Raw genomic sequence first — 27,855 nt, 5'->3', positions numbered from 1 at the left:
GGATCCCTCATTTCCTGAGCATACCCTGACTTGCTTTCCTATATCAAAACAAATGTACTGGTCCAGGGTTCTGCTGTTTTGGAGTCTCTATGTGGCAAATTAATATGATAAATTATAAGGCTCTAAATAAAGAGCTACATGAAAGCAGATTCAGATCTCATTCATTTCTTTTTTCTCTCTCTCTTTCTTTCTTGTTTTGGAGACCAAGTCTTGCTCTGTTGCCCAGGCTGGAGTGCAGTGGCGCTATCTTGGCTCGCTGCAACCTCCACCTCCCAGGTTCAAGGGATTCTCCTACCTCAACCTCCCAAATAGTTGGGGCTACAGGTGCTCGCCACCACGCCCAGCTAATTTTTCTTTCTTTCTTTCTTTTTAAGTAGAGACGGGATTTCACCACGTTTGCCAGAATGGTCTCCACCTCTTGACGTCGTGATCCGCCCGCCTCGGCCTCCCAAACTGTTGAGATTCCAGGCGTGAGCCACCGCGCCCAGCTGGTCTTATTCATTTCTATGCTCCCGTCCCTAGTTTCTGGGTCACATTTGGAGGGGTGAAATGGAACCCAATCTGAAGCTACGCGTGTAAAAAGATGTCAGCGTTTTAGAACATCCTGACATTTCAATAGCTCCCTTTCTTCATTCAACAAATATCTGAGTGCATACGATGTGCAGGGCATTCTCTATACTTCAGTGAACTTCAGCATCACCTAGAGGGCTTCTTAAAACACAAAGTTCTGAATCATAGATTCTGATCCGGGAGGTCTGGATGAGCCAAGAGAATTCAATTTCTAACAAGTTCTCAGGTGCAGCTGATGCTGCTCGTCTGGAACCACACTTGGAGAAAAACTGATACAGGGCACGGCAGGCAGGAGCCAAGCGCCTGACCTCGTAAGACGCAGTCTAGGGTGGCTATTCTGTCAAAGAGACTGAAGGTGGAGATTTTCTCATCTTGGCAGATGGGTGGGGGAGACACGCAGGAGGCCTGGGAGCCCCTGCAGCTGTGGTCTGTGGCTGCCCACCCCCGGAGTCAAGCCCAAACAGAAGTCAGCTGTGCTGCGCCCATTGCCGCGGCACCGAGAAAGGAGGCGCAGGAGGAGGGAGCCCTGGCACCTCCTCTCGGGCTGGGGCCTCGCCAGAAGCCACAGGACGGAGGGAGGGATCGGGGGTCGCGGGGATCCTTCCGGGACAGGCTTCCGCAGGAGGAGCTCGGGAGAGCCGCCCTCCGCCTCCGCGGCCCCGCCTTCGCGGACGCTCCGCTAGCGGTCTGGGAGGCGGCGGCGGCGGCGGCGGCGGCGGCGGCGCGGGGCGGGGCGCCGCGACCCCTGTCCCTCCCCCGGGCCCAGCCGCGGGCGCGCTAGCACCGCCCCCGCCCCCTCGTCGCAGTCGCTGCCGCCCGGCTGGCTGGGCCTTGCGGCGCGGGGACCCCGGCGGCGCCGCAGTCCCGCGAGCCATGGCCCAGTCAGGCGGGGAGGCTCGGCCCGGGCCCGAGACGACGGTGCAGATCCGCGTCGCCATCCAGGAGGCCGAGGACGTGGACGAGCTGGAGGACGAGGAGGAGGGGGCGGAGACGCGAGGCGCGGGAGACCCTGCCCGGTACCTCAGCCCCGGCTGGGGCAGCGCCAGCGAGGAGGAGCCGAGCCGCGGGCACAGGTAGGCGCGGCGGCCGGCCCAGGAGGTGGTGGGCCCCGAGGGGGCGCCGGGCCGCGCGCGAGTTCGGGTCGCTGACTGCGCGCGGCAACTCCGCGGGCAGAGGGGGTTGAGTCAGCCCCGCCTCCGGGGAAGCAGCTCCGGGCCGAGCCCCTGAGTCAGAACCTGCCCCTAGAGGCAGCCGGTGCCCCAGCCCGCACCTTCATCACCCCACCCCCCACCCCGAGGCTCCCAGGGCTACCAGCAGGGATCTGAGGGGCCTGGACGTGGGGATGGATGTTCAGCGATCCAGGAGGAGGACTTTCACGGGCCATACTCGACACCCCCTCCTCTGGAGGGGGCATCCCTGCCTTGGGCTCCCTCAAGACGCCCCCCCCAACCCCCACAAAGTCCATCTCTGCCTGCCTTTCCCTCCTCTTGCTAGTGGTCCCACCTACCCTTCACTGCCATCATCGCCTTGCCTTTCCCAGTCCTGCTGGCTGCGCTCAGTCTCTAGGTGGTAGCGGGCCAGGTACAGTGGAGACTTGCTGATGGGGGGATTCCAGGAGGGATTTCATGGTAATTTGAGATGGATACTGGGCTTGCTGCTTTACATCCTCAGTCCTGGGGGATTCCCATTTTCAAAAAGCTTTTCTCACCCAATCTTTATGTTTACATCATCATTTTGCTGTCTTGTGGGGATGGATTCCTTGGTTTTGGGTAGTTTGAAGCTGCTATGGCACCGGTCTAACCTTGCCCTGGGTCCTAAGCTTTGTCCTTAGGCACGTTGGCTCCTGTCCACTAATGCCCAGGTCCTTCAGGACTGGAGTTTTGTTCCTGCTGTTGAAAGGAGGTACGACATGGGAGTAGGGAAATGACAGAACTCACACATTCTGAAGGATGCCCACAGGCGCTTAGTAGGAGCTCTCTCTCTTCTGGGACCCTGCCCCAGGCGTTTAGCTGTTAAGGTTCTGCAGGATTGTCCTGGAAAGCGTATATCTTCTTCAATAGAAGAATACTTAACTCAAGGGTGGAAGAATACGGGGCACAGAGCCATTCTCTATTAATGCCTGACCCTTCGCCAGGTTAAAGGGTCAGACTTCTGGACCTAGAGATTCCAGGCAGGCCAGTAGAGACAGTTGTTAGGGGAGAAAAGTCAGCCCCCAGGGTAGGGCAGGAAAGCTGGACCACAGTGTATGACACTATGATCAGTGCCTTATGATACAAGGCCTGATTTGTTTAGCTCTGTGCTAAGCACCAAGAGCGTAAAAATGATGAACCCATAGTCACTGACAGCTCACAGTCTTGAGAAGGCAGTCGCCTACTCATAATTTCAGAGTATGTAAAATAGCCCCGAGTGGTTTATCCCTATAACTTTATTTGCCTGTGGCAGTGGCAAATAGCCATCCCTATCCTGATGGCTAAATCTGTGAGACAGTATCATTAGCCAGGATTAAAGCTCTACTTCTGTCTAAGGCCTGGAAAGATCCCTTATGGAGGACTAGGAGAAACGAGCCTCAGTATGGGTGGGCCTCTTGCTGGAAACCCCTCATGCTTTTCCTCCAGAACTGCTCAGCTCTTATGACTTGAGTCTCAGCAAGTGTTCAATCTGAAGCACTTCCTGCTGCCTCTTGGCATAGAGTTGACCCCAGATAATCCCTGGGGTTCTTCAGGGAGCCAACAGAGCCCAGTAGGCAGGCACCCAGAGCACAAGATGTAGCCAAGAACAAGATCCACGCTATCCCCTGTTTGGGCCCAGGCTCTCATGGCAGCAGCCACCACCCGATGTGAATGTTCTCAGCTCCTGGAGTCTGCAGGAGAAAGCCCAAATTCCTCAATCTGCCTGTGAAGATGTGACACCCACTCACATCATCTCCTCACCCCATTGCTTCCTTCCCTGCCTGTCAACAGTTCATGCTCCCGTGATACCATCTAGTTGCCTGAGCACAGGGGGCTATTTGGTGTCTACATGCTTCTGCATTCCCACCTCTAGGTCCTCTGATTGACTGATTTCTAGTCAGCCTTTAGAACTTCCCTGCCTCTTCTCCACCACCCCCAATCCCCATCCCAGAGCTGCCTGTGTTTTCTTTCTTCTCTGTTGCTGTAGTACTCTGTACATTTGATGCCTAGCACTTACCACAATCGTGATTCTATAATTGTGCCTCCCTCACAGAAATAGGAGCTCGGTGAATTCAGGGACTATGCTTGCTTCATTGGCATCCGTATCTTCAGCACCTAGCCCAGCACCCGGCACATGGACATATCTGTTGACTGAATACGTATCTCTATCATCACACTCACACTTTGGTGTTGAGAAATTTGTGTTTCTCCTTTCCTAGACAGTGAGATCCTTGAAGGCAGCTGGCTTATTTTTGTCCTTTTCATATTTCCATACCTAGCCTAATACCTGACTTATACTAAGGGAAGAGAGAATAAACGAACAATAAAGGAAAGTCTTTACAACCTCTAAAATGTTTACTGAGGCTGGGCACGGTGGCTCACACCTGCAATCCCAGCACTTTGGGAGGCTAAGGTGGGAGGATCACGAGGTCAGGAGTTCGAGACCAGCCTGACCAACATGGTGAAACCCCGTCTCTACTAAAAAGACAAAAATTAGCCAGGCGTGGTGGTGCACACCTTATAATCCCATCTACTCAGGAGGCTGAGGCAGATTCTCTTGAACCCAGGTGATAGAGGTTTCAGTGAGCCAATATCACACCACTTCAATCCAGCCTGGGTGACAGCGAGATTACATCTCAAAAAAAAAAAAAAATTCATTAATCATCTCTCCACGTCTCATTGATTAAAAAGATGGCTTTCCTTTTATTCTCACCTTTTTAACATAAAAATTTTCAAACATAAAGAAAATTTGAAAAAATAGTACTGTGAGCATTCATATACCCATCATCTAGATTTAACAGTTAATATTTTGCCATATTTGATGGATAGATATATAATATATGTGTTTTCCCTCGAACCATTTGAGGTATGTTGTACACAAGATTATACCTTAAATACTTTATTTTGTAACTCCTAATAATGACACTCCCTATAAAGCCCTAACACTATTATTGCAACTGAGAAAATTAACTATCATTCCCTAATATAATCCTGAAGATAAGCTAATAGCCAAGTTCCACATTCAAGATTTCACAAATTGTTCTACAATTGTCTTTTATAGCTGTTTCTTTTTCCCTCTCAAATCAGAATATGGTCTGGTTTGAAGCATTTGCTTCTTATGTCTCCAGAATCTTTTAATCTAGAAGTTTCCACCACTTTTTCCCCCCTAGTGCTTTGCTATTTTGGACAGAAGCGGCCAGACATCTTGAATGTCTCCCATTTCGGATTGGTCTGGTAATGTTCTCATGGTCTTATTTAACTTGCTCCTGAATACCATGTGCTTCTTATAAACTGGAAGTTAGGGCTAAGGTTTTGATTTGATGCTGTTTAAACACTTCGGCAAGAACGCCTCGTACTCTATGCCTGGAACTTTATGTTGCATCAACTCAGGAGCCATCGCACCTTTAGTGATGCTAAATTTGACCACTTGATTAAGGAGATTTCTCCACTGTACAGGTTGTCTCTTCCCTTTGCAATTAACAAGTTAATTTGTGGGCTTCTCATTCTGGGTTCTGTTAAGTTGATGTATCACATACGTATCTATATGTAGATTCATGTGTGCCTCCCAGGGATAAATCTCACTTGATCATGGTGAGTGATCCTTTTAGTGTGCTGTCGAATTCAATTTGCTAATATTTTGCTGAGGACTTTTGCATCTGTGTTCATCAGGGATATTGGCCTATTGTTTTCTTTATCTGGCTTTAGTATCAGGGTATGTAATTTAGTATGTGATTTGGTATGCTGACCTTATGAAATGAGTTTGGAAGTATTCCCTCCACTTCAGAGTTGTAGACGAGTTTGAGAAGTATTGGTATTAGTTGTTCTTCAAATGTTTGGTAGAATTCAGCAATGAAGTCATCAAGTCTTGAGCTTTTCTTACATAAGAGATTTTTGATTCCTGATTCAATATCCTTACTCGTGATTGGTCTGTTCGGATTTTCCATGTCTTCATAATTCAGTCTTGGTTATGTTGTATGTTTCTAGGAATTTATCCATTTCTTCCAGGTTATCCAGTCTTCTTGCAATATTCTTTCCCCAGTGACTTTTCACCTAATTATTTTAGCATCTATTGATGATCTTTACCTAAGTTGGTTATTTCACTGGGGATTGCAAAATATTCACATTCTTTGTACATTTATTATCTGGCATTGCTCTATTTTTTTAAAAGAAGAGCTTTGTTTCATCATCTGTATTGGACAAAAGCGTCTCCTAAAGAGGCAAAAAAAAAAAAAAAGCTTAATAACTTCCCTTTAATTATAGTTTTCAAAGAGATCATTTGATATAATAGTCACACTAAATAATTTAAATGAGGGCTCTTCCTAAGCTCATACTCTCCCTATTTCTCCGATTCATGGATTTGTATTTATTCAATTTTTACTAATTAGTCAGTCATTTTTGGTGCTCAAAATGTCTATATTGCAGCTAGCAGAGCCCCTTCAAGTGGCTTTCTTGTGTCTTTTTGTAACATGCCCATTAGTCTTTAAGTACTCCCTTGCTTTCTGGGTACTAGATATTCCAGGCATAATTTGTACTTTCCCTACTCCAGTCGTGGAATCCAGCCATTTCCACAGGAATCTCTGGTTTTTCAAATACTAGGAAGAAAGTCTTTAGAAACCAAGATCGGAATTAAGAAAGCTAACTTCTACCAGGGAATTGTTGCCTTTAGAGCCTTTCAGTGGACAAAACTAAGAAATGTATGTTTTTTTAAAAACACTTATATCAATAATTCCTATTCAAATTTAACATTACGGGGTTTTTGCTGTTTACTTCTTTTATTTTTTATATGGAGAATCTTGATTCCTAATAGCATTAACACAATTACTTATTATCTTTGTCCTATAATGTATAAAAATGCTTGAAAATTATATTAGATATTAATATGAACAATAAAAACCATTGAGCCACCTGTTTTTTATTTAACAACACAATCTTCTAGGTTCTTTTTTTTTTCATGATGTTTTAGGGACATTGCACAGGCTATCTTTTCCTTGCTTTGGATGGTGATAATGAAAGTCTCTACTTTTATTTATTTATTTATTGCGAGATAGAGTCCTGCTCTGCTACTCAGGCTGGAGCGCAGTGGTGCAATCTCAGCTCACTGCAGCCTCTGCCTCCCAGGTTCAAGCAACTCTCTTGCCTTAGCCTCCCGAATAGCTGGGATTACAGTCGCCCACCACCATGCTCAGCTAATTTTTCTATTTTTAATAGAGATGGGGTTTCACCATGTTGGCCAGGCTAGTCTCGAACTCCTGACCTCAAGTGATCCGCCCGCCTTGGCTCCCTAAAGTGCTGGGATTACAGATATGAGCTACCACGCCCGGCCTCTACTTTTTTATTAATGTCAATTGTGTGTCAGACGTAGAACTAAGTGCCTTATATATGTAATCTCTATTTCATACCTCAAACCATTATTTAGACCTGCAGTGACATCTGCTTGTTGTATATCCCTTTCCCAGGCCCAAGGGCCTATGCCAGAACAGCATGGCAAAAGACAGTGTCAGAGAGGAAGGTCATGTCTCTGTAATAAATATATTAGAACCCATGGGCCACCCAAGTGTAGGATGTGCCCCTGCTAGCAGCATCCAAAATATGGTTTGTGAAAGGGTGATGCTTTTAACAAAGTTGAGAACATACCCGTGTATGTTTTCAGTCTGTCTCAGTGAAGAGCCTTTATCTTTTGAATCTACCCTGGTGTTTTTATATTATATTATCAAATTGCCCCTTTTTTTTTTTTTTTTGAGACGGAGTTTCGCTCTTGTTACCCAGTGCAATGGCGTGATCTCGGCTCACCACAACCTCCGCCTTCTGGGTTCAAGCAATTCTCCTGCCTCAGCCTCCCGAGTAGCTGGGACTACAGGCGTGCACGACCATGCCCAGCTAATTTTTGTATTTTTAGTAGAGACAGGGTTTCACCTTGTTGACCAGGATGGTCTCGATCTCTTGACCTCGTGATCCACCCGCCTCGGCCTCCCAAAGTGCTGGGATTATAGGTGTGAGCCACCGCGCCCGGCCTAAATTGGCCTTTTTGAACCATTCATTATCTTGTTCTAGAGGTGAGTCAAAAGAAATTTCACACAGAGGGGACCTGGACCCTAGTGTTTTTCATAAACGATGTTTCTCTTTTGTGTTTGGTACTTTCTTTATTGGTGTCCACCCTTTTCTTGGTCTTGGTGGTCAAAATACCATGTTCTACTATCTGCAACGATAGATGATGAGTCCGAGAAATCATTCCTGGATTGAAAGTTGTAGTGAGGGTCTCATTACTCCACCATCTTAGTTTGTATATTTTCCTCTTGTAGGGTATCATTTGACTAACTGTTCAATCAGTGTAACCAGATTAATTTGATATTTTATGAGAAAAGCAGCCTTGGATGTTTTATGCTGCAAATCATTTTGTTTCTCCAAATCATTTACAAATTTGATACGCCTGTAATCCCAGCACTTTGGGAGGCTGAGGCAGGCAGATCATGAGGTCAGGAGTTCAAGACCAGCCTAGCCAATATGGTGAAACCCCATCTCTACTAAAAAAAAATACTAAAATTAGTCAGGCGTGGTGGCACACGCCTGTAGTCTCAGCTACTCAGGAGGTGAAAGCATAATTGCTTGAACCCAGGAGGTGGAGGTTGCTGTGAGCCAAGATCACACCACCGCACTCCAACCTGGGTAACAGAGTGAGATTTCGTCTCAAAAAAAAAAAAAATTCAACACTGATTCGTGGAACCCAATTACCTGTTTTAAAATGCACCCCTTTATTTCTACCCATTTCTCACAGGTTTATGGCTATAATAATAGACCTCATCACTCCTAATTTACAATGTTTTATTAAAAAGCAAAACCTTAAGTATAAAACTTTTTCAAGCCTCCTTGAAAGGCCACTAGGAACATATTCATCAGAAACCATACTTCTTCCCTCAAAGGATCCTGATACATATGATTTGACCTTAAAACTATTTGCTCTACATTGGTGATAACTTTAAAAAATTCCCATTGTGTGCAGTGCTCTGGGGTAATACTATAATGAAAGAAAGCAGCTTGAATTCTACTCCCAACTTAGTGTTCAGGCTGTGAATAAAATGTGCACACAAGTAGCTATAATACAAATATAAATAAGTGTTGGGAGGAGTAAAAATGGTTTTTTTCCTAGCAGAATTGCATTTGAGATGGACCTTAATGTGTGGCCAGAGTTAGACCCTAGAGAGGAGCAAGGGATTCAGAGACGGGGGCAGCATGCACAAAGGCACAGAGTCCAGAAAGCTGTGACACTTCAGATGACTGTGTCTTTCTGTTTGCTTGGAGCAAAGGATCTGCAAATAAATCCATGGAAATAAGTTACAGCCAGATTCTAAATGAATCTAAATAAGGACCTGAGGACTTCGTTGGTTTATTTCTATTTTTATTTTTATTTTGAGACAGGGTCTCACTCTTGTCACCCAGGCTGGAGTACAGTGGTGTGGTCATGGCTCACTGTAGCCTCGACCTCCTGGGCTCAAGCAATCCTCCCACCTCAGCCTCTCAGATAGCTGAGACTACAAGTGTGCACGACCATGCCTGGCTAATTTTTAAAGTTTTTGTGGAGACAGGGTCTTGCTATGTTGCCCAAGCTAGTCTCAAATTCCTGGCCTCAAATGACCCTCATGCCTTGGCCTCCCAAAGTGCTGGGATTATAGGTGTGAGCCACCTTGCCTGGTTGGGAGCTGAAGACTTTGAATTTTATTTAATAGGAAATAGAAAACCTTTTCTTATTATTATTAAAGTAAATCAGTGACATCAGGTAAAGCAGTGGCATATTCTAGCTGTTCTTCAAAACATGTAATATGGCACAGAGTGGAGGAGGCTGTAGCCCAAAATATAACATGGGAGGTGGCAGGAGGTGGGAAGACAGAACACTAGAAAGACTTTAGTCGGGAAATATCCCAAAGATGCAGGAGTAAAAAGGGCTGCAAATATCTGAAAGGTAATTTAAATTCTTCCTTTAGAACAATTTCCTAGCCTCTCCGTCTGCCAGTGAAAAGTAGCAGGTATTTTACTTTCTAGGAGAAAAAAAAGACATAAGATTATTTTCTAAAGGAATGGAATGAACTCACTACGGAGATCTAGGAATGAAAAAGCAGAGCTGGTAGTTACAGCGTAAAGCCTTCCCCATTTGATTATAGCCCCTAGCTTCATGATTCCCTGCCTGTTCACCCTCATGTGAAGCCTGCCACCTGGCATTGCCCCACCTGTGTGCATAGAGCCATCTAGGAAGAAGACCAATGGGTTTGTACAACTGCAGAGGGAACCCATACAACCCACCAAGAAAAGGCAGCATGGACCTTTAGCCTTCAAAATGAATAGCTGTGGAGTTTAATTCCCCACACCCTAACTGTGGGCTGCATACAGTGACTTTCTTCCAAAGAGCACAATATGCAGGTGGCGATAAAGGGAGTAGTTTTGGCCGGGCACGGTGGCTCACGCCTGTAATCCCAGCACTTTGGGGGGCCGAGGTGGGTGGGTCACAAGGTCAGGAGTTTGAGACCAGCCTGACCAACATGGTGAAACCTCGTCTCTACTAAAAATACAAAAATTAGCTGGGCATGGTGACGCGTGCCTGTAATCCCAGCTACTCAGGAGGCTGAGGCAGGAGAATCGCCTGAACCTGGGAGGCGGAGGTTGCAGTAAGCCAAGATCGTGCCATTGCATTACAGCCTGGGCGACAGAGTGAGACTTCATCTCAAAAAAAAATAAAGGGGGGGAGTAGTTTTACAAGGGAGAAACCAGGCAACACTACCTCAGGTAGGTAACCAAGGTTAACATCCACAGCGGTTATTCATGTTGATAGCATGTACCCTGATAGGATGTGCTGAGAATGGAAAATTTACCTCAGTGGTCCTCCTCCCAAAAACCCATAATCCCCATCTAAATCATGACAAAGATCATCAGAAAAATCCCAATTGAGGCACATTCCACAAAATACCTAACCAGTACTTTTCAACACTGTCAAGGTCATCAAAAACAAGGAAAGTATAAGAAACTGTCATAGCCAAGAGCAGCCTCAGGAGACATGACAGCTTAATGTATTGTGGTGTCCTGTATGGGATCCTACAATAAAAAAAAGGACAATAGGCAAAAAGTAAGGAAATCTGAATAAAAGATAGGCTTTAGCTCATAATCATATATAATGAACTAATTAAATGAATTCATTCATTGATTGTAACACACATACCATACTAATGGAAGATACTTAGAGCAAGCCTGGATGTGTATATATGGGAACTCTCTGTGTAATTTTCACAACTTTTCTGTAAATCTAAAACTATTCTAAAATAAGTCTGTTAAACTCCTTAATCAAGGAAAAAATGAATTATATACTAGTCACATGAAGAAAATCAGTGCCGTGAAAGTTAAATGGAAGAACTGACCCCAAAGGATACAGAGGTGATGATGTTGAAGCAAAAGACTCAAAAGTACGTTCTCCAGCCCGCACAGCAAGCCCTCTGAGAGCAGATCTAAGATGCCGCAGCCACAAAACAAGAGTAGGAAGCTCTTAGAAGGGAATGATCTCAGTACCAAAAAGAGTTCTTAGAAACTAAATACATAACTGCTAGAATTTAAAAATTCAGTAGGAAAAGTTAGAATATAATGTCAAGGAAATCTCTTAGTGTGTAAATTACAAACAAAGGCAAAGACAGATCATACGAAAGAAAAAATAAACATGGAGGACCAATCCAGGTGGTCAGTCAACTAATAGGACTTTAAAACAAGAAATGTAATCTTAGCAAATGACTTAGCCCTGTAGGAAACACTGTTTACATAGCTATAGTAACAAAATATAACCGACTGACTTTCAATTTTCAGTATGTATCTACAGATAAAATATAGAATATTAGTTGCAGAATAGAATGAAGTATTATGAGCCATGGCAAAATGAAATAAAAGTATATCTGATGCAGTATGGAAGGTTGGAAGTGGAAGGTGAGATGGAAGGGAGGGTAGAAGAGCAATGCTCATTACTACATCGTATGCAGCAAGGAATTGAAAAGTGCTTTTTAATGTTGATGGAATAAGAAACCACTTAAAGTACGTTATTTTAAAACTCAAATAGGGCCGAGTGTGGTGGCTCGCTCCTGAAATTCCACCACATTGGGAGGCTAAGACAGACAGATCATATGAGATAAGGAATTTGAAACCAGCCTGGTCAACATGGTAAAATCCCATCTCTACTAAAAATACAAAAAACTAGCCAGGCGTGGTGGCGCATGCCTGTAGTCCCAGCTACATGATAGGCTGAGGTGGGAGAATTGCTTGAACCCAGGAGGCAGAGGGTGCAGTGAGCTGGGATTGCACCACTGCACTCTAGCCTGGGTGACAGAGTGAGGCTGTGTAAACAAAACAAAACAAACAAACCCCAAACCGTGAATGGAAGGCTAATAGAAGAACCAAAACTAAAAGAATTTTGAAACTTGGAAGAAGGGGTTCTTTAGGACACAAGTGACCCCGAATCCTCATTTATGTAATAAGACATGAATAGAGAATGACTACAGTTGGCAAGTGTGAAGTAGAGCTGTAAGCATATTTTATAGAGCTGTGACATAACTCTCCTAAGAACTAAATGGTTGATGAGAAATTACCTCGAGGAAGGAAGGGTGAAGTGGGGAGTTGTTGGTTTCTTTGTAAGTTCCCTACTATTTTATTTTCGTTTTTGCTGTGTTTATCTGTTACCGTAATTTTTTGGAGTCATGTTTTGATGAGCTGTTAATAGTATTCATCAAGGGAAAAGCAATGACGATGGTTGGAATGGCAAAAAGGGAACAGATGGGAGATCCTGCAAAATGCAATAAGCACTTTATAATTGACTAAATGTGGGGGCAAAAGAGAGAGTGAAAGAACACTTCCTAGGTCTTGAGCTTAAGTACACGGAAGAGTGAATGGGGAAAATAGTTGGCGGGGTGAATTGGAAAGGAAGATACGTGGTTGTCACAGGATGGTTGTAATCAACAAAAAGTTGACAGTATTCATATTTAAAGGACATGAACTTAATATTCATAAAATACCTGGTACCTTTTCCCTTTGAAAGGCTATTACACAAACAGGAAACAATGCAGCGTGCTCCTGGATATAACAGGCTTTCCAACTCCCCCAAGACCTTTCTCTGGAGATGCACAGTTGCTGCTGACAGCACTCATACAGAGAGTGGAGTCCTCCACGCGCAAGAGGTTCACTTCTGCACTCGACTAGGGGTTTATGTCACTTCCACAGTATCACCCAGCTGTTCTGGAATCTCTGGCTATCTGCTTCTGCTCATTGGGTGCAAATAATTGATGCAGAGTTACCCCCAATACAGTATGGATTGTCTACTGTGAGATTATGTGAAAGGAAGGCCAACTTGCAGATAGAATGCCTGTCGATAGGTCCAGGCTTCAGTCCTGCCTGAGGTCAAGTTCTGCAGAAGGTGGTAAGTTTGATTGCGGACATATTTAATCTGCTGCAACATCAGATTGTCCTAGTGGAAATGTCTGGCATGCAGTTAGGAATTGAGCACTGAAGCTTAGGAAGGAGAGGAAGCTGTGGGGTGGACAGGCTGGAGGGTGGATTTGAATTTGATGAGCTTCTAGGAGCAGGAGTGTAGGATGAAGTGTCAGGGATAGATTCTTGGGTAACATCTACACTTAGGAATAGGGAGAGAGGCCAGGCATGGTGGCTAACACATGTAATTCCCACACTTGGGGTGGCTGAGGCCAGAGTTTCAAGACCAGTCTGAGCAACATGGCAAAACCCGATCTCTATAAAAAATAGAAAAATTGGCCAGGCATGATGGGACATGCCTATAGCCCTAGCTACTTGGGAGACTGAGGTGGGAGGATTGCTTGAGCTTGGGAGGCTGAGGCTGCAGTGAGCTGTGTTTGTGCCACTGCATTCCAGCTTGAGGTGACAGAGCAAGATCTAGTCTCAAAAAAGAAAAGAAAAAGAAATGGAGAGAGGAGACACAGAGGGCAGTAAAATGGGGAGAAGAATCAGAAAAGAATAAGCCCCATAAGGCCAGGGGGAGAATATCAACAAGAAGGTGGTCAACAGTGTCAGCTCCTGCATCTGGGGCAAGAGGACTGCGTGAGGCTGTTCTTGCCTTGCTGTAAAGAAATATCTGAGACTGGGTAATTTATAAGAAAAGAGGCTTGCTTGGCTCTTGGCTCTGCAGGCTGTATAGAAAACATGGCACTAGTGTCTGCTTCTGGGGAGGCCTCAGGAAGCTTGCAATTGTGCTAGAAGGTGAAGGGAGACTAGCACATCACATGGCGAAAGCAGGAGCAACAGAGTTCGTGGCGGGGTGGGGGATACCACATACTTTTGAATGATCAGATCTTATGAGAACTCACTATCAAGAGGGCAGCACTAAGGGGATGGTGCTAAACCATTCATGAGAGACCGCCCCATGATTCAGTCACCTCCCACCAGGCCCCACCTCCAGCACTGGGGACTACAATTCAACATGAGATTTGGCTCAGATGTACATTCAAACTATGTCAAGGACCAAGATGCAGAAAAGACACCTGGATATGGCTACAAGTTCTTTGATGGACGTCTAGGGACACAGAACAAGCTGGAGCAAAGGTTGGGGGACGGGAGAAGGGGTTGCCCAACAAAGGTCTAGACAAGCTTGATTGGATTGGATGAACTCCATCTTCTCCACCCATTCTGAGATAGAATTAACTGCAGGCAGTAAAGCAGACATGGCAGGCCTTGGGAAGACTGGGAAGCTCTGGAATAAACATTAGATGAAGAAATGATGCTGCCTTCCTTCCATTATGCTTTATTTGTTTATGAGTTTACCTTTTGTAATAGCATCAATTGCTCTAGTTTGGGAGGGGGACTAATTTGTCTGTGGGTCCCTTTGGTAGTGCAGTCACTTCTGAGATATTAGCCATTTTTTAGTAAGTTAGACCATTTTGCCGATACCCCTGAGTCTGCCCCAAACTCTTCACTGGCCATTAGCACACACCCGGCCCATCCCCTGCAATGTATCGACATCTTTGTTAGCTGGGCCAAGAATTCTCTTTGCACTTGTAGTTATTTTGTCTGTTATATTCATCCCATCTGTTTTATCTACTATTTAGGGGGTAAATTTAGGGTGTTCTGTCCATCTGGCATCTCCTTTTTCATTCTATTGGTTGTCCCACTGATGTTTTCCCTCTGGCATATTTCGAGGACCTCTTTTTTCCATGCAGTGTTACTGAGGTTCCTATTGTATTTGGCTGTTTAAGTAACAGAAAACCCAACAAGTGAATTAAACAAATAGGATTTGCTCTTTCTCATGTAATAATAAAAAATCTGCAGTTAGATAGTTAGAAGAGCTGGTTCAACAACTCAATAATGTCAGGGCCAATAACATCAGCAAATCAGGCCAAGCCGATTCTCTTGGCCTTCTCCTTATGGTAGTAAAATGGCTGCTACAGCTCCAACCATCACATCCACATTCAAAGCAGATAAAAGGGGAAGGGGCAGGGCCAAGAGATTTTCACTTATGTGTTACTGGTCATAATATTTAGTTTTTATAGCCTCTAGAGTAAAGAAGGCAATTGAGAAAGTGTTCGCTATTGGATGTTGGGTGAGTCAGCTTGATGTCTGATTTTTATCATCCCACTTTAACAAGACTTTAAAAAATACTTTAAAATTGAGTCTCCCTATTATTTTCTTCACTATACATTTTTTTTTTTTTTTTTTTTTTTTGAGTCAGTCTTACTTTGTCACCCAGGCTGGAATACAGTGGTGCGATCTTGGCTCGCTGCAACTTCCACCTGCCAAGTTCAAGGGATTCTCCTGCCTCAGCCTCCCAAGTAACTGAGATTACAGGCATGCACTACCATGCCTGGCTAATTTTTTGTATTTTTAGTAGAGACGGGGTTTTGCCATGTTGGCCAGGCTGGTCTCAAACTCCTGACCTCAAGTGATCTGCTCACCTCAGCCTCCCAAAGTGCTGAGATTACAGGCGTGAGCCACCATGCTAGGCCTCTTCACTATACATTTACCTTGAGACATCACTAAGTACTATAAAAACCATTCCCAAGCTGCCTACAGGCAAATAGCTAAAACACTTTATTTTTTAATCAAGCAATGCCTATATTTTATACTAATTATATATTGTGAATTTGAAAAATTATTAAATAGATTTATTTACTTTTTTCTCTTCTGCCAGAATATTCATTTTTCCCTCATTCTGAGTATTCTACAGTTGCTTCTTTTCTTTTTTTTTCCTGAGGCTGAGAGCCAATGAAGATTTTGTTGAAGGACATATATGTTGTATGTGTCTTTTCCAGCTTTAAGCATTCACGGTAACAGGCCTGTTGAGATTACTGGTCCTGATGCTGAGTTGCTGAACCAATTCCTGTAACTACCTACCTGCAAATGTTTGCCAGCCCCTCAGAATGGCACCAGCTATGCTGTGGATAATCACTATTCTTTAAATATTTATTGGTTTGAAATTGTTGTAATCCCCTTATGAAAGATTAGCCTTCCTAAGGAAGCTCTGTCCAGGATTGCTTTGGCTTATTCTTGTTACCTAATGTTCTCAGGGGGAGGGAGAGGAGGAAGTCTACCCAGGTGGAGCTCCTGGTGGTCGTGGGCTTTATTAAGACGGCCCCGGTGATGGCATTGTGTTTCCAGAGTCTATTGCAGGGCCTCAGCAAAACACGTAACGTATTATGTATGCTGGCTTTGGAGACAGAGGATTTGAGTTTAAATCCTAGATCTGCCTCTTATGAATGAGCAAAGGAATTTATCTGTGCTTACTGAGCTTTAAGGGTACATAAGGCAGTCTTGGGATATTTTCATGTATTAATATATGATGTATTAATATATCACTGACTCTTCACAACCCTCCCATGAGGACAGGGACTTTCATGATTCCCAATTTACAGGTAATGGAGCTAAAGTGAGAGGCAGTGGAGTACCTCGCTCAAATTTACTCAACTAATAAATAGTGGTGTAGGTCGAACATCCTTAATCAAATAATTCAAAATCTGAAATCCACTAAAATCAGAAACATTTTGAGCACCACCATGACACCACAGATTTAACATGGGTTAAAAACTGAGATAGTGACACCTTTGCTTTCTGACAGCTCAGAAACTGTTTCCCGCACAAATGTTTGAAATATTGCATAAGATTCCCTCAAGTTAGCTGCGTAAGGTGTATATGAAACAAATGCATTTGTGTTTAGAGTTGGGTTCCCTCCCTGAGATATCTCATTATGTATATGCGAATATTCCAGAATCTGGAAAAATCTGAAATCTGAAACACTTCTGGTTGCAGGCATTTCGGATAAGGGATACTCAGTCTGAACCAAGCATTTGCACCCAGGCAGTCTTAACTCTAAAGCCAGGACTCCTAAAGCCGGCAGCCGTAGGAAATTACACTGGTTCATACCTGAACTGGAGTCCTTAGAGGCAATGATCATGTATCCACATGGAGATCGCGTCACTGCACTCCAGGTTTTGTCCCCAACCAGCTAAAAAAATCAAGCTTTTGTTCTTTAATAAATATGGAGGATCTTACTGAAAGGTCAAGTAACTCTGCTATACTGTCTTCTAGAAACCAGGAATTGGGAGGGTGGAGTAGAGAAGGAAGAATAAGAGAGTATATGTGAAAAGCATTTTGCCAGTGGCAGAGTGCCACATACATGTCAGCAGAGGGTGTTATTATAATAATCGTTATTATTTTGAGACAGGGTCTCACTCTGTTGCCCAGTCTGGGGTGCAGTGGTGCAATCTTGGCTCACTGCGACCTAGACCTCCCAGGCTCAAGCTCTCCTCCCATCTCAGCCTCCCAAGTAGCTGGGACTATGGACATGCACCACCACACCTGGCTAATTTTTGTGTTGTTTTTTTTTTTATGAGACGGGGGTTCCACTGTGTTGCCCAGGCTGGTCTCAAACTTCTGGATTCAAGCTGCCTGCCTCAGCCTGCCAAAGTGCTGGGACTACAGATGGGAGCCACAGTGCCCAGCCAGTTATTATTTTTATGATCCTCCATACTTGTTAAAAACGAAAGATTGACTTCTTAGCTGTTTGGGGGCAAACCTCTGCCTCTGTGGCCATGTGACCCAGTCTCGTTTCCGAGGGCTGCCGTAACAAAATACCATGAGCTGGATGGTTTAGAACAACAGAAATATATTGTTTCATGGTTTGAGTGGCCTGCAGCCTGAAATCAAGGTGTTCATAGGGTCGTGCGCCCTGTGAAAACACTAGAAATGGGTTTGTTCTAGGCCTCTGTCCTCGTTTCCAGCGGCAGTCTTTGGTGCTTCTTGGGTTTTACTACATCACCCCCATCTCTTCCTTTGCCTTCACATGATGTTCTCTCTGTGTGCATGTCTGTGTTCAAGTTTCCCCTTTTGATAAGGACCCTGATTGTGTTGGATGAGGGGGTCCACCCTACTCCAGCACAACCGTATCTTAATTGCATCTGCAATTACTCCCATTTCCAAATAACATCATATTCCAAGGTCCTGGGGTCAGGACTTCAATGTATGAATTTTGTGGGGGGCACAGTTCAACCCCTAACACCTGGTGTCTCCTTCTGGTCTCAGTGGCACCACTGCAAGTGGAGGCGAGAATGAGCGTGAGGACCTGGAGCAGGAGTGGAAGCCCCCGGACGAGGAGTTAATCAAGAAACTGGTGGATCAGATCGAATTCTACTTCTCAGATGAAAACCTGGAGAAGGACGCCTTTTTGCTAAAGCACGTGAGGAGGAACAAGCTGGGATATGTGAGCGTGAAGCTACTCACATCCTTCAAAAAGGTGAGGCTTGGTTCTCAGAAGCTGCTTCAAGGATTCCAAGTGTGTTTTGCATTGTGGTTCTAAACATTTTTTTTCACTCCCTTGAAACCTGATGACGAGCAACTTTTAAAATTAAGTCTGTGCCTGAAAAAGAGAAAAATGGCTAGGAGAAAGGATTTAGGATTGTTAAGAATATACTCCCACACTGTTAAAAGGGTCCTGGCATTGGGACAAATCTCAGCTGGGAGCAGTTATGAAACAATGTTACTTGTTCTTAGTAAAGTTCAGGCACTTTTGCCAGGCAAGTGGGCGGCTAGGAGGATGCTGTACCAGGACAGAGGGACTGGAAGGCCTTGAGAGATACCTACCAGGCCTAAAATTATATGAAATTCAAGCTTTTCATTTGTCAAGTTGAATAAATAAGGGGAGAGAATGAACACGCAGAACTCTCAAAAATGAGCCTTCTCTAAGACACACATCCTCTGCCTGTGTGACGCCATCATCCTCATCTATACAATAGGGAGATGAGATTTGTAATCATTCCTGCCATCTGGGCAGCAGACTGCTTGTCCCTGCCGTATATAGATCCAGTGTTTGGGCTGTGTACTGTCTACCTCTCAGAGAGTTGACAGACTAGTTGGAATCAGAACTCTCTGTCTCCCCTGGGGAAGTGCATTTACTAGAATGGAAAAGCACCACGCGGCCTGTTGCATAACGGGATGCGTAACAAGTGGGTCCCGGCCAAGATGTCTGTGTACTTTGTCAGAGAGCACTGGAGGAAAGCTTTTCTCCTTGGAGCTCTTCCCTGCCTCACCCACTGGTGTACTCTGCCTGGCCCTCTTGCTCTTTTTCCTTTATTCATTCATCAAATATACTCATTGTCTGCTGAGTGCTGTGCTAGGTGCAGGATGTACACAATGAAGATGGTACTCCCCTGTCCTTGACAATATGACCACATACAGTAGGACAAAAGAGAGAACACAGTACTGTTGGGAGCTAGTTGATCAGAGCAACTAACCCTGCCTGGAGAATTGAGAAGTCTTCCCAGAGAAGGTGACATTGAAATAGGATTTTGGAGGATGAGTAGGAGTTTTCTAGGCATAGGGGAATGGAAGGGATATTTTAATGTCCAGAGAACAGTGAGCAAGCTTTCATGTGAAGAATGTTTGTGGGGGATCCTAAAATGAAGCAGCCAGTGGAATCACCCTGCACATCTCTTTATTCCTCCCCAGGGACCCCAAGAATCAGCTTGTTTTGCTTTCCTCCTTAAGCTGCCACTTATGGACCTATTTAGGAATGTTCTTTGTTGAAACCTAGCTGCGGAGTATAGACACACTCCCTAACACCTCCAAAATCAGAGCAAAGATACTTTTTATTCTAAGGATTTCCTGTTAATCACAAAAGGGAAACATACATGACAAAGGTAACAAACACAGGGAAATTACGTTTCTGAAACCTTAGAGTTCTAGTAATTGCAGGAGGACGAAAGCTCCCTGGTCCCTTTTTCCAGGTGGTACCTGGACCTTCCTTATGAATGGTCACGGACCCAGGCTTAGGATGCTCGGACTGTAACCAAGACTTCTCAGTGGACCTTGCTTCTGGCTCAGAAGAGATGTTCAGTCCTTGCCAGACCCTGCTTCTCTTGCAATGAGATGTGCTTCCCTATAGAGCACCTGCTTTCCCAAGGTGCTCCTAGCGCAAACTTCAGGCTTAGGAAATTGTCTCTTTTTCTCTCTTGAGTGCTCCCTCCTTAGCTGTTTTTGAAGGCTCCACCATGTTTCGCCCCGCAGTGAGCCACTGCCTGGCTTTCCCACAGCCTCACGTTCACCTGCAGTCATCAGTTTCACCCTTTCTGGATTCCTCATGGACTCCATCACCTGAAATCTGACCCTTTGCTTGAGCCTGCTTCTCTGTATGCTTGGCCCGTGTTCTTCTAGCAACCTAAGTCTGAGTCATTTCACCTAGAGGCCACAGACTACAGTGGACAGTGCTGTCTCTCTAGGAGCCTGTGTGTAGTAATGGGTCTGCCAAGGTTTCCCATCCTGCCCAGTGAGTGAACCTCTCCTTCTTGAGTTTCCTGAAATTCCTGTTTTACATTCAGAGGCACCTGGAATTCCAGTTCTTTTGCAGAGCCACTTCGGTCTGTTCTCAGAGGACTCGGGGGGCTCTCGCCTTTCCAGGCTCAGGTTACCCACCCCACCCACCTTCACTCTTTCCTTGGGATGACTCATTCCCCCTGGCACTCCCTTCACCGGAAGTGGGCCTCTAGAAAATTGCTGTTTAACGGTATAAATATAGCTTTCATCTACTACAACATTGATACACACAATTTCCACCAACAGAGGAGGAGGGAGGGATTATTTCATCATTCTTAGTAAGGCCCAAGTTGGATTTAATTTCAAGTTGAAAATAGTCCATGTCATTCTCAGGAGATATTGCAGTGAAATGTGAAAGATCTTTTGGAAACCTCTCTGTATCAAATACAGAAATGCAGAAATACTGCTTTAGAGAAGCATTTGAATGTTAAAATCTCCAAATCCTATCAAAATGATAGCATGTAATATTTGAAGTAATGATAGCACACGATGATTGAGTACTTACTGTGAGCCAGACGCTGTTCTGTTTTATATGTAGATGAGTTTGTATGTGTACATGTGTACTCTGCTCATTTAATCCTCAGGACAGCTGTTTGAGATGGCACTACTAACATCTTCATTTTCCAGGGCAAGTTGAGGCACTAAGTGGTTGAATAACTTCCCAAGTCTTACTGCCAGCTAGAGGTGGGCCTTTGGTTTGGGTAAACAGCCTTGTTCCAGAGCCTGCAGATTTAACCTCTAAACTTGCTCAGAGTATTTCAATTTTATGAAGAGTTCTGTTGAACAACGCTGCTGTGCTGCCCTTGTTTGAAATTGTAGGAAGTGTTTTCATTCACGTATCCACTCACTAGATTTTTGAGTGTTTACACATACCACATATGATTCCAGACACTAGAATACAGGGATTCTAGTGTTACAGGGATAAGGAAGTGAGGGAGGGAGATTATGGCATACACAAGGGTGGACAAGAACGTCAGATACTATTTCAGGTTTGTTTTATGATCTGCAGGTGAAACACCTTACACGGGACTGGAGAACCACAGCACATGCCTTGAAGTATTCAGTGGTCCTTGAGTTGAATGAGGACCACCGGAAGGTGAGGAGGACCACCCCTGTCCCACTGTTCCCCAATGAGAACCTCCCCAGCAAGATGCTCCTGGTCTATGATCTCTACCTGTCTCCCAAGCTCTGGGCTCTGGCCACCCCCCAGAAGAATGGAAGGGTACAGGAGAAGGTGATGGAACACCTGCTCAAGCTTTTCGGGACTTTTGGAGTCATCTCATCAGTGCGGATCCTCAAACCTGGGAGAGAGCTGCCCCCTGACATCCGGAGGATCAGCAGCCGCTACAGCCAAGTGGGGACCCAGGAGTGTGCCATCGTGGAGTTTGAGGAGGTGGAAGCCGCCATCAAAGCCCATGAGTTCATGATCACAGAATCTCAGGGCAAAGAGAACATGAAAGCTGTCCTGATTGGCATGAAGCCACCCAAAAAGAAACCTGCCAAAGACAAAAATCATGACGAGGAGCCCACTGTGAGCATCCACCTGAACAAGTCCCTGAACAAGAGAGTCGAGGAGCTTCAGTACATGGGTGATGAGTCTTCCGCCAACAGCTCCTCTGACCCTGAGAGCAACCCCACGTCCCCTATGGCAGGCCGACGGCACATGGCCACCAACAAGCTCAGCCCTTCTGGCCACCAGAATCTCTTTCTGAGTCCAAATGCCTCCCCGTGCACAAGTCCTTGGAGCAGCCCCTTGGCCCAGCGCAAAGGTGTTTCCAGGAAGTCCCCACTGGCGGAGGAAGGTAGACTGAACTGCAGCACCAGCCCTGAGATCTTCCGCAAGTGCACAGATTATTCCTCTGACAGCAGCGTCACTCCCTCTGGCAGCCCCTGGGTCCGGAGGCGCCGCCAAGCCGAAATGGGGACGCAGGAGAAAAGCCCTGGTGCGAGTCCCCTGCTCTCCCGGAAGATGCAGACTGCAGATGGGTTACCTGTGGGGGTGCTGAGGTTGCCCAGGGGCCCTGACAACACCAGAGGATTTCACAGCCATGAGAGGAGCAGGGCCTGTGTATAAATACCTTCTATTTTTAATATCAGCTCCACTGAAAACCACCTTCCGTTTTCAAGGTTCTGACAAATACCTGGCATGACAGAATGGAATTCATTCCCCTTTGAGAGATTTTGTATACATGTAGACGTCTTAATTTATCTATCTATAATATACATAAATCGGTACGCCATGGTTTTAAGACCGCCTTCTAGTTCAGGACTCCTGTTCTTCCCAGCATGGCCACTATTTGGATGATGCCTGACATGTGAGTGTGATGGGCCCGAAGGGCTGTGGGAGGGAGGTTCCCTGGGGAAAGTCTGGCAGCATCTCTCTTCTTTGGTATGGAGTTTTCCCTTCAGTGACTGAGCTGTCCTCGATAGGCCATGCCGGGGCTTCCCAAGGGTCCGGGAGAGTTCTCTTGTGTAACAGCAAGTAGCTAAGCCGACAGCATGGTGTCTTACAGGACCAAATCGATGTTACCTGCCAAGCAAATAAATAATAAAACATCCAACCGGAGTGCTGACTTTGAGGTTACAGATCGTGCCTGACAAAAGTCTGCGCCTGTCTGACAGAGCTGTGGGTGGTGTGTCACGAGGCCCTGAGGAGTTTAGCAGAGACGTAGTTCCTTTCTTTAAAAGAAAATTAAAATTTTTTTTTATTTGTACACATTTATGGGGTACATGAGAAATTCTGTTACATGTTTGTAATGCAGAGTGTTTAAGTCAGGGCATTTAGGGTTCTTCACTATATCCTAGGGGAGCCCCAGGGCTCTCTCTGGGCTCCTGGCACCTTGAGAGGTGTCTCGTCACAATGAATTTCACCAAGGAAAGGCAGCTTGGTATATACTGAGGGCGTACAGTCCAGGACCTACAGCACTGACCTCACATGGGAGCTTGTTAGAAATGCAGATTCTCAGGCTGACCCCAGGCCTAATCAATTAGAAAGTCTGGGAGAAGGGCCTGGAATTTGGATTTTAACAAGCCCTGCAGGTGATTCTGATGCACTCAAGAGAACCACTGGATGGACAAAGGCTGCAGGACCTGAGGTCAGTCCATTTGACCCCCACATCTCTCACTATTTTGTGACCTGGGGAAGGTTACTAAACCCCGTGAACCTCAGCCTCTCCCTGTGAAGTGAATTGCTTTGTCATGATGTCCGTGTCTGGAATGCAGTTGGCGCTCCATAAATGTGAGCTCTCTTTCTTTCTCACTCGGGTTAGTGTCCGTTATCACCAGGAGCTGCTGTGGTGTAGCACAAAGAGCCCCAGCCTAGATTCCAGTGTTGGCTTATGCCCTGGCCATTTGTCGGGATTTAACAGAGCTTGTTAAGAATTACTGAGCAGTGATTAGGTGCCAGGGACTATGCGAAGAGTTTGCCAAGAGTTATCTCATTTAATCTGCCCAACAACGACGAGAAAAATGTTCAGATATTATCTCTACTTTATTCCAGAAAAAAACAGACTTAACATGGGTAACTAACTTGTCTAAGGCTTAACAGCTAGATTGGTAGAGTTGGGCTTGAACCTAGTGGCCTGGCTTTGGGGCCCATGCTGTTGAACCACTAAGTGGTACTCAGCATTTCGGATTTTACTATCCACATTCAAAAAAGAATCCACCATAAAAGGTGCTAGTATTTATCCAGCACCTTCCTACGTGCTAGGCATTTTGTCAGACACATTTCATTTACTCTCAGTGTCCATTATAAAGTATTATTATGCCAGTTTCACACATGCAGCTCCTGAGGTGGGAAAACAACACCTCAAACTTGTGAAATGGACAAAGATAGTGTATCCCAAATGATACAACTCTATACAATTTAGCAGGTGATTATTATCTGGATAGTGAGATGCTGTGTTTCTGAAGATGAAGAATTCCTATTAACTGGCAAATGCCTCCGGGAATATCCTGGATCTGCCATTTTCACCAGTACCAGCTGTAGGTAGCCTGAAGGCTTGTGCCTGAACCGCCAGGCCTCCTGACATTGGGCCACGCCAGGGCCCCTTCCAGCCCTGCCCTGCGCTTCCCTCCCCGACTCTGCTCCCATCGCTCCCCTGCCTGCTCCTTCCCTGCAGCCACTCCACCTGCGCCTTGGCGATTGGGCCATCTGGGCTTCACCAGCCCTCCTCCGCCTGTGACATTCAAGGCTAGTCCACCCTATTATGCCTGTTACACAAGCCACAGCTCTATTTTTAGATTAACCCTCGTGGATCATAATTACTTTTAAAAATACCTACACCCTCACCTTTACATGTGAATACAGATAAACTTGGCCTTCCTTTGGTCATATTGCCCTGTGTGACATTATGAAAGAACGCTGAATCAGGGATCAGCAGATCTGAGGTCGAGGCATAGCTTTTCTACTAAATAACTGTGACCTCAAGTCACAGTTCAGCAAGTCATTTATTGTGTCGGTTCACAGTTTTCACAGTGAACCAGTGAATAACAATAAGATGTTCCTTAATGAAGGGCATATATGTGCAGGTGCTTTCTGAATGAAAAAGTTCTTCGTAGGCATTAGTCACTACTTATCCTGCTCTCTGATCATCACCTCCAAAGCCAAGCCTCCTCCTTTTGCTGCAATTCTTAACCCTGGCCTCACATTAGAGTCTCCTAAAGGGCTTTTAAAAACTGCCTATCAGCCAGGTGCAGTGGCACACGCCTGTAATCCCAGCACTTTAGAGTCGCTGAGGCCAGGAGTTTGAGACCAGCCTGGGCCACATAGAGAGACTGTGGCTCTACAAAGATAAAAACTAGCTGGGTATGGTGGTGCTCACCTGTAGTCCCAGTTATTAGGGAGACCAGGGTGGGAAGCTTGCTTTAGCTCAGGAGGTCAAGGCTGCAGTGAGCCAAGATCATGCCACCATACCCAGCCTGGGTGACAGAGTGAGACCCTAACAAAAGAAAACAACCAACTGCCTGTGACCATCCCTGAGATATTCCGATTTAATTGGTTCTGGGGTGAGGACTGGGCATGAGTATTTTTTTTAAAACTCCTAGTGATTCTCACCTGTAATCTCAGCTACTCAGGAGGCTGAGGCAGGAGACTGACTAACATGGTGAAACCCCGTCTCTACTTAAAATAGAAAAATTAGCCGGGAGTGGTGGCACATGCCTGTAATCCCAGCTACGGAGGCTGAGGCAGGAGAGTCGCTTGAACCCATGAGGCGGAGGTTGCACTGAGCCGAGATTGTGCCATTGCACTCCAGTCTGGACAACAGGAGTGAAACTCCATCTCAAAAAGAATAAAAAAATAAAAAACTCCTAGGTGATTCTAACGGGCAGGCAGCATTGGAAAGTTCTGGCCCATGGGAATGAGGAGCACATCAATTCCCTCCTCCTGTTTCAAGGCTTTGTCCTGATGTCTTGGAGGCGTTCAGAGGCCTGATCACCTTGTTGCTGAACCTGCTCCTTCTAACTCTCTGGCCAAACCTTCGGCTGGGGCATGGGCTTCCTGTTTGTTAGCATAGCCAGCTTTTTTTGAATAGCTTGACTGAGAAACTCAGCCAATGGTATTTTTACAGATGTTTCATTATATTTAATGAAAACCAGGCCCCTCTCCACACTGGGACACGAGGCCTGCTGACCATCTCCACTTGAAGTGCTGGCAGAACATCTGCACGCTACACATATCCAAAACACCACCTTGTCCGCCCTTCCTCCTGCTCCATACACATGCCCGTCTGCTCCTTCTCCTGACTTCCCCATCTCAGCCAGTGGCATCACCATCTCCCATGCTACCCAGACTGGAGGCGAGACCATGTGGAATATGTGAAGAGTGCAGGTTCTGAAGATCAAGTGACCTTTGACTACGACTGAGCCTCCCCATGCCTCAGTTTCCTCTCCAGGAAATAATAGATAATAGTAGTAGATAATAATAATTCCTACTTTATACAATGTGTTAGAATTAAGTGAGTTAAGTCAGGCATGGGGGCTCATGACTGTAATCCCAGCACTTTGGGAGGCCAAGGCGGGCCAATCACCTAAGGTCGGCAGTTCAAGACCAGCCTGGCCAACATGGTGAACTCTACTAAAAATGCAAAAATTAGCCGGGCTTGGTGGCATGTGCCTGCAGTCCCAGCTACTCAGGAGGCTGAGGCAGGAAAATCGCTTGAACCCGGGAGATGCAGTGAGCTGAGACTGAGCCACTGTACTCCAGACTGGGCAACAAAGTCTCAAAAAAACTGGGAAACTGTGTCTCAAAAAAAAAAAGAAGAAGAAAAAAAAGATTAAATGAATCAATGCCTGTAAAATTCTTAGTAATTTGCCGGTAGTAAATGCTCAAAGAACCTGAGACTACCATATTTATACCTTTTCCTTCCCAATCTCCCATATTTGATCAACAATCCAGAACTGTCATTTTTGGTTCTGAAATGTTTCTTACACGCTCCCTTCTCCCCCAGTGCTTACTTAGTCCGCATACCCTCCTCCCAAGGTCTCTCTGTCTCTAGCCTCTGCGTTAACTTATCCCTCATGATGCCACCAAATCTATCTTACTAAAAGAAGGTTCTGGTCGCATAACTTTCTTATTTCAAAAAATAAAAATAAAAATTGCCGTCTGCCACTTCCCATACAGAGAAAAAGACCCCAACTGGCTGGTGTGCCCTGCTGTGCCGTGTGCTTTGAGGGGAAGGCTCTCTGAACATTCCTCCTTCATCCACCACCCGTCTGACTGTGGGGTAACTTCCTGAGCTGGCAAGCCGGCTTCATATCCCGAATGTGTCCATGCCTGTGTCTCATTTACTATTGCATCACTCCAGGGTGCGGCTGGGTTGAAAAAGGCTCTGTTTGGTTTCTGCCACACAAGACAGACACATGAGCAAGTACTCATGGAAGACATATTGTTCATCGATTATTTTTAAATACTGTTGCCGTAAAATGTGAACTAGCTTTTCTCAGTAATTTTCATCCATATACTCTGCTTATAAGTTGCAAATATGACAGAAGAGCTACCTAGAAACTAACAGCAAAGATCTAAGGAAGAAAGGATTGAACCAACAAGGAATGTTGACTTTTTATTTCTAACACCACCATAGATCCCGGCGAGTGCTAGTTCCGTTAATGGAAAAATAATCCAGGACCAGGCATGGTGGTTCATGCCTGTAATCCTAGCACTTCAGGAGGCCGAGGCAGGCGTATCACCTGAGGTCAGAAGTTCAAGACCAGCTTGGCCAAGATGGTGAAACCCCATCTCTACTGAAAAATACAAAAAATTAGCCAGGTGTGGGGG

General features: G+C 45.4%; 1 protein-coding gene across 1 annotated transcript; it reads left to right on the top strand.

Moving 5' to 3' along the window:
• Positions 1-1,372: 1,372 nt before the first annotated feature.
• Positions 1,373-23,140, top strand: LARP6 (La ribonucleoprotein 6, translational regulator). The gene is made up of 3 exons (XM_002753293.5): positions 1,373-1,643; positions 18,294-18,504; positions 21,589-23,140. Exons 1-3 carry the CDS (start codon positions 1,444-1,446, stop codon positions 22,651-22,653), a joined length of 1,476 nt encoding a protein of 491 aa, XP_002753339.1. The 5' UTR covers positions 1,373-1,443; the 3' UTR covers positions 22,654-23,140.
• Positions 23,141-27,855: the final 4,715 nt, after the last annotated feature.

The sequence above is a fragment of the Callithrix jacchus genome, chromosome 8 (genome assembly GCF_049354715.1).
Source record: "Callithrix jacchus isolate 240 chromosome 8, calJac240_pri, whole genome shotgun sequence".
Classification (NCBI taxonomy): domain Eukaryota; kingdom Metazoa; phylum Chordata; class Mammalia; order Primates; family Cebidae; genus Callithrix; species Callithrix jacchus.
This window is presented reverse-complemented; position numbering and strand designations above follow the sequence as displayed.